The sequence below is a fragment of the Momordica charantia genome (genome assembly GCF_013281855.1).
Source record: "Momordica charantia cultivar OHB3-1 chromosome 7 unlocalized genomic scaffold, Mcharantia_2.0 BLBB01000007.1, whole genome shotgun sequence".
Classification (NCBI taxonomy): domain Eukaryota; kingdom Viridiplantae; phylum Streptophyta; class Magnoliopsida; order Cucurbitales; family Cucurbitaceae; genus Momordica; species Momordica charantia.
This window is the reverse complement of record NW_028275165.1, coordinates 7,867,436-7,874,757: the sequence shown is the minus strand read 5'-3', so window position 1 is coordinate 7,874,757 and position 7,322 is coordinate 7,867,436. Positions and strand designations below refer to the sequence as shown.

At 37.1% G+C, this 7,322-nt stretch overlaps 1 protein-coding gene across 2 annotated transcripts; it reads right to left on the bottom strand.

Moving 5' to 3' along the window:
- Positions 1-211: 211 nt before the first annotated feature.
- LOC111023802 (Protein kinase superfamily protein) lies at positions 212-7,322 on the bottom strand. 2 transcript variants are annotated; one of them, XM_022301284.2, is made up of 15 exons: positions 6,626-7,322; positions 6,467-6,519; positions 5,007-5,948; positions 4,790-4,850; positions 4,636-4,698; positions 3,917-3,980; positions 3,729-3,822; positions 3,034-3,117; positions 2,843-2,932; positions 2,707-2,734; positions 1,972-2,484; positions 1,831-1,892; positions 1,598-1,707; positions 1,417-1,504; positions 212-667 (listed from the first exon to the last, which is right to left on the bottom strand). In XM_022301284.2, the coding sequence occupies exons 1-15, from the start codon at positions 7,065-7,067 to the stop codon at positions 368-370; spliced, it is 2,994 nt and encodes a 997-aa protein (XP_022156976.1). In that variant the 5' UTR covers positions 7,068-7,322; the 3' UTR covers positions 212-367. The 2 variants fall into 2 exon arrangements, with proteins under 2 accessions (XP_022156976.1, XP_022156975.1); XM_022301283.2 differs by having other exon boundaries at positions 1,966-2,484; positions 6,626-7,321.

The following is a 7,322-nucleotide window of genomic DNA, read 5'->3' as shown; positions in this document are numbered from 1 at the left end:
TTTTCGATTCTACCAAAAATCAACCCAACCCGACCCAATTTATTTTTTAACCCAACCCATATGGTTCGGGGTTAGTTCTTCGGATTGTCGGTTTTTTTGAACACCCCTACATTAGACCATAGAGTTTCATTCCATCATGTCATGAATTACAAGCTCTTAACTCAACTCATATAACTACACTTCATAAAAAAATTACATGAGACTTTGCTGCTGAGGGATTAACTCATTCAAAAAGTTTATATACATATTACCTTTTGTAAATATTATCTTCTTTGTTACAATTTAATAACATAATGACATGAAACCATACTATATCCAGGATCATCACAAACAAATTTACAGCTACAAAACAAGGAGCAAATGATACTCATCTTAGAAGCTCAAATGACTGTCCTCGAACGACTTCGCCTGTGCCATTAGCGGAGTTCAAACTAGAGCCTCGCCGAAGCATCCTCTGCTTCCGAAGGCTCTCGTGGCACGAGTTGAAGAACTCGTGCTTCAGAGCTTCCTCTGCAGTAATCCTTAGCCTCGGATTCACTGTCAGACACTTATCCACCAGATCGAAAAGCGATCTCGGGATGAGCTTGAAAAAATCTGGTCGCCTTGTGTGAGCCTTGACCCAGCTTTGCAAATCCATAGCTGGGAAGGACCGTATGTGGAACAACTCCTGCAACATTTTGAAAACTTTCACATTAGTGAACCAAAATAAGCTCACAAGCAATCTATCTCATCAGTAGGCTTCTCAAGAAAATGTCAGAACAGGTGAATGTATAAAGAACCAGACTACTGGTCAACTGGACATCTTCTCGTTTCCACAAAGGATTAGACTCAATGAACGAACGAATCAACCGACCAAAAGATCAGTAGCTTACATACCATCCTATCACCGATATTGCTGTTTGTAATCAACTCATAAACAGATAGATAGAAGGAACGCAACTGGTCAGGATAGCTTGAAAGCTATTTCAAACATAGGTGCAAGGTTGGAAGGTAAAGCTTTTAAGATATTGAACGTAGAAAAAAATAAAGGATGAAGAAAAGGAAATGACGTATTATCATTTGATACCTAACAAAAAGTGGAGCGAAAGAGGAAAAAACTTGTTTATAAGAGAATGAATGATGAAGGGATTTTTTGTTGAAAGAACAAAAAATGCAGATCTCAAGGAGTCTGGACAAGCCTTTTAAAGATACTCAATCACAACAATTACAATCACAATCACAACAATTATAATCATGTTTTTTCATGCTTGAGTGGTTCACAATATGAACACGTTTCGGATGACTTATAAATTCCGAAAAGCCAAAATCTCAATCAATTTATTGCTAGCAAATTAAAAATCAAGACTCTTTTTCCTTCAGAACAATGGAAATTTATAAAAACAGGAACTTCTTGCTTGAGATAAGATGAAGAAATACCCCTGGAAATGCAGATTCACGATCATGTAATTTGGCCACCTCCCATAAATCTTCACTGCCTCTCAATTTAGCAATGTCTTTTATATTCCTACCATGATTTATAGAAGTCAGAAATGCCACTGCACAGGAACAAAACGCCAAAAAAAACAACTTTTGATTCATGTTTGGCATGAAATATTACTGTTCAGGGTCTCCAGTAAAAGGACTTCTTCCAACCATTAGATAGAGAAGGGTAACACCAGCAGACCAGACATCGACCTGAGGCCCTTGATGCAGGGATCTGAATAAGACCTGTATAATTACGTACATTGATGTCAATTCCCCGACAAAATAGTAGTCGTATATGAACCCGAAAACACATAACTACAAAAAAGAATTATGAATTTTGTATCAAGGTAACAGTAAATAAATCACCTCAGGAGCTCGAAACCCCTTTGTCCCAGCACAAGAGCCCTCTCTTTTACGCTTTCCATCTCCTGGAAGTAACTTTACTTGAGAAAGTGAACATAGAATCCAGATACTTGAAAATTAGAGCATTAATCTACAAACCTTTACTTTTTAGTACCCTAGAACCAGCTATAGGAACACCAGAACAATGGACCAGCATTGGGCTTGGCGATATAATTTTGTTGTCTTCCTTGCCTGGAGGAGCGGCTATCCTTTTCCGTCGTAAATCAGAACTATTTTGGGTGACATGGTCAGCACTGCGTAATGCATTTTGCACCAAACTTAGCAGTTCCTTTCTTCCTTGACATGGAAGAGGCTCCCTCTTAGTTTCTGTGGAAGGCGTCCTAGCACTTGTTACATCCTTTGCAGAGGTTATACCAGATCCATCTGCACCCTGGCTTCGAATTGCATTCCCACCACCCATATCTGGATAATTTTTCAAGGGTACGCAACTTCTCCTTTTCAAGTTCTTATCATGTTCGCTAATCTGCTTAGATGTTCCTGTTTCCCCCTTGCTGAGAGATACAAAACTCCTGAAGTTCTTTTTGTCCTTCACTGCTGACACAGCATGAGAGACAGGAACATGATCCAAAGATGCATGATGGCTTGAAGTTGATTTACCTAAACGAAGTAGATTAATTAATCAGATTAAGTGAATTACATTAAAGTGTGTATAGCCTAACAAGATAAAAACCCATCAAAAAGGGATTTACTATCAGTTCGTAAGATTCCTGTAAAAATGTAATACAAATATTGTCTTTAAATCTTCATTTTTTTCATTGGCAAGTGACGAATGACTTCAGGAATTAACCTAAGAACGCAGAGTGTCAAGAAAAAACTTACTGGCCATGGAGTACTTCTGCTGTAAATCCTGCAAAAAAAACATCACAGAATATTAGGATTTTTTAAATTAACGTTCAATCAATGGAGGTAAAAACTTTACTAGATGTTAAATAGCAAAGGAAACGCAGAGACCAACCATGGCAAGGTTAAAATCAATGAGGTAGCCTTTGTTCTGCTTCCTAGAGAACAGGAAGTTACCAGGCTTAACATCTCTGTGCATGACTCCCTAAAATTGTCAATGCGAACTAGTTAGACAAAATACTCTGTAAAGAACTGCATTGCACTTCCATTCAGGCACAACTACTTACAGTTACAGCAACACCTCACCTGCTTATGTAAACATTCTAAGGCCTTAAACAAGCAGTAACCGTACCACTGTAGCTGAACTAAATCAATTTCTTTCTTCAAAACCTACATATTAACATAGGACAATAAAAACAATTTGATTAAATACTAAAAACTAAGTAAAAATTTAAAGAGAATTTAGATACGGCTAACTACTTTCAGGTACCAATTCTCTATCCTCTAGAACTAAATTTTAGCTTAAAATACTATTTTGGTCCCTATACTTTGGTACTTATTCTATTTTAGTCCATGTACTTTCAAATGTCTAAATTTAGTATCTATACCATCAATAAACCTTAAAATTAGTCTGAGTTCACAGTTAACTTTTCCTAAAGAAAATATAGTCTCCAATTGCCTCCCCGCATCCTTTCTTGAATGAAAATTTATTTTATAAGGTTAGATCAAACTTAACTTCAAATTAACGATGAGGACTAATTTTAAGATCTATTGAAAGTAGAAAATACTAAGACTAAATTTGGACTTTTAAAAGTACAAAAACTAAAATGGAATGAGTCTTAAAGACAGGGATGAAAATGGTTTTTTAACCTAAATTTTATCGCATGAAACTACTATCCATAATTTGTGTTCACTTTCCATATTACTAACCAACTAAATAATTCAAAATAGTAACATAAAAATGATTGCCACATATTATATTTGAATTTCAAACAAATTACCTCGGGTCGGTCATGTTCAACATGTTCTAGAATAAAGCACTCGCTGTTGCCACTACTAAAGGACCCTTCATACTTGATTATGAAGTTCCTTCCTCTGCATGAAAAAAAACATCAATATGACATTGCGATTTATAAAAGCTTATGTTAATCAAAGATAGTGTTGTAATGTTTCTTCTCTATATACATACCCAAACCGTTCAAGCATTTTTAGCTCATTGTTAACATTGTGCTTGTGAGCATTGACATGGGGACCTGAAAATGCAAGTATACAACATTGGTCATATATTTTCATTTTTCAGTAAAGAAAAATATTTCTTCCAAAGAATAAGAGTTATAATTTATTAAATACGAATCTAACTTGAGAATAAAATATAGAACTATTATTGAAATAATTAAAAATGGACCGAAAGACATGGGACAAAATCAAAAACGAGTTTTATCTAACACGATACAGTCACATTCCCCCTTGGACCAGCTCCTAGTAGTTTGATCCAGTAGAAACTATAGAGGATTCATCCTTTTGACTTGCAGACTTGTAAACAACTACACTTCCTGAATCCTAACTACTTCTAGACAGCACCAAATTAGAGAGCAAAATTGAGCAGTAGACTACAATTTAACTAATTATTAGGTCCAAAAGCACCTGAGTTCTGGTTCAACTTAAATCTATGCACTCATTTTTTAGGTGCATGCATGTAGTTAAATTTTCTGAAAATAATTGAAGAAAATCTTCCTTTTGCCCCCATGTTCCCAACTTCTCATCGAGATTTGAGCCTAACATGCATTTCCAACCATCCAAGGAGTTATTATTAAAATAACCAATAGTTCATGAATGTAATAACCAAAGAAAAAAAAAAGGACGAAGACAATAATAACTAAACATATTTCGACAAACTTGGCAGCTTACATTTGATAGCTATCCGTTTCCCGTCACTTGTTCTTCGAGCCCTGTAAACAGTTCCATAGCCACCTGAATACGTTGTGGACAATATTAGGAACGGTGGAAATAAGAAGAAATAGGAATCTGCCGTCAGAAAGATAAGCAAAGGATAGTAGCATACCAGAACCTTCTTCTTCCTCAATGATGAAAGACTCAAACTGAGGAAATGATGTTTTCTCCAACTGCTTCAACAGAGCAATCATTAGAGATTTTTTTTCTACTACAACCGTACATAGCCAATAGCACATTTTAGCTCAAGCCTCAATTCTCGTTCAAGGAGCTATCAATTAAAAGTAGATAACTAAGGTTGTGTAAAACGAGTGTTAGAGAAATATTACCTTCAGAGATGCAGTGGTAGAATCCAAAGGATTCTCCTTAATACGCACATTCTCATTTGAATTCTTCTTAAACTTATGCACCTTGGACTGCTTATGGACACTGTTGTAACGGTTTTGCTGTTCAGGAGGGGGGTAAAAACCCTCCTTATTGATTGCTGGCGCCATGAGAACTTCCTCTTGAGATAGAGTGCATTTTTGTGATCCTTTAAGTTCCCCAAAGGTCTTTACAGGTGGCTTCTGATTAAACGATTGGTCAGGTAACGAATTGGGAATTTGAATTTCGTCTTTCCTGGATATGTCATCTCCATTCATGTATGATATAGTTACTGGGTTTCTCAAGTCTAGAAAGTTTCTTTCTGCTTCATCAGTAACTGCATGCCCTTCCAAGTGAACAATATGGTTCTCTGTTGTTCTAGTATACTCGGAACAATTTTTTGTCTCGCACATCTTGTTTTTGTCATCTTCTGGCTTCCATCCCAAAAGATCATAAGGCTGCATATCATCTCCAAAGCACAACGCAGAGGTGTTTCCTGATTTATAGGCCAATATATTGTTTTTATCAAGAACTTTGTCATGAGGAAGTGTGTAAGTGGAGCTACATGGTGGACCCAAAGAAAGATCGAGGTTACATGAAAATCCTCTCTCTGTGTGCCTTGAATTTGGTATACTCGAGTTTTTTTGGACTTTTTGCATGTCACAATCATGTCCATTTTCACTTGCAGGCCCGGCATCATCTTGGTTCGTAGCTCCATTTGTTTGAACAACATCATCAGCTCCCATTCGTCCAGCATAATTTATCAAAAGGTTCGGAAAATCAGCATAATCAAGAAACAAGGGAACTTCATCAATTTTAACATCCGAATGTCCAATTCCGAGTTTCCCAACAGGCAAATCAACTGTCAGTGAACTTGAACTGGTGAGAGTTACATAGTCAGCAGGTACCTTTATGCAGGGAATAAAGTCAGTTGTATTCTGCACTTAATAAACTGTAAGTTCCAAACTGAAGTCAAGCATGAAAAAGTCATTATCTTGTAGAACATCGCGCAAAATCAAAACAAATTAAAGACCAAAATTGTCGCAAAATTATGAAATTCCTATAATTCCTGGTTTACCATGCTTCTATTAGAAAAATGAAACCATCAAGCGATTCAAAGATAAGGAGTCCAATATAAATAATATTCACAGTTGTTTCACTGAGTCACCATTAACTCAATCAACGTATGAATGTCCATAACTAGAATAAACATATACATATATATATACATATACATAAAAGAAATGCCGAAGGGATAAATGGTCAGCAACCAGATTGAACTATTTGAATTTGTAACACTAAGAAGTCATTTTTGTCACTGCTGATAAGAATTTAACAGTTTCAAACTAAAGAGAAGCATCTGGGTCCTTCAAATACATCTAAAGAATATGTGAAGAGGAATTGAAAGAGCAAAATTGAAAAGTACCTCAGCCAAACTATGCGGAATCCTTCTCATTAATGACAAGCAACTTCCATTCCCTGCAACAATGCCGTCAATCATCTCTACTCGGACTATGAATGAAGTAACTAAGAAGATGAATCGAAAGCAAATAAAGAAAACAAAAAACAAACCCTAAACTCGTACCATTTCCAGGAGCTGAAGTTAACATCCGTTTAGCAGCAACAGACACTCCACAATCAAACACTGATCTTTTCCGTTTCCTAAAGTAGGTTTTAACATCGCTACCCCACAACCTATTTGGCTCCAGAAGTCCGAAATCCCGTCTCAAAAAGTCGCACCCAGTCACTGCCTTCGAAAAGTACCGCCCCACAGCTGCGATTGCAACCATGGAGATCAAAACAAGAGCATTATCGGCTAGACAGACAGGAGAACTGGGAATGGAGCATAGATATCGAACAAAATCCGGTGTAGCACTGAACAATTCGCATCTCGCAGCGAGTTCTTCTACAGAAGCAGGGCGACCAATATCCAGTAGTATCGTACATAGATGCCAAGCTTTCTGCAGTTCTACAGTGCTGCGGAGACCGAACTCAGCCGCAGGATTAAGAGGAAAGTAATCAGCCATAATTTGCAAACGATGAAATCAATTACACAACAAATTGAAGCTCCCAGATTCCATATCTACTCCACACTGCTCAACCTGAAGCCGAACTCCTCAGATCTGCGTTGGAGTTGAAGAAACCGATCGAAGATTTGGAGAAACGTGAGAGGCAAAGATTTGGAGGAGAATTGAAGGAAACTGTGGGCAGAGGATTAGGGCCAGAGAGAAGAAGCGGGAAACGAAGAATCCGAAGAAAGTTGTATATTTTTTTTTTTGAGG

Bases quoted from the DNA above. Each gene is read 5' to 3' on its own strand.
- LOC111023802 (XM_022301283.2), bottom strand. From the start codon at position 7,067: ATGGCTGATTACTTTCCTCTTAATCCTGCGGCTGAGTTCGGTCTCCGC. The intron at 2,933-3,033 runs GTGAGGTGTTGC...TGACAATTTTAG, and splicing joins TAGAATGTTTACATAAGCAG to GGAGTCATGCACAGAGATGT. The intron at 1,893-1,965 runs GTTTGTAGATTA...AGTTACTTCCAG, and splicing joins TAGGGTACTAAAAAGTAAAG to GAGATGGAAAGCGTAAAAGA.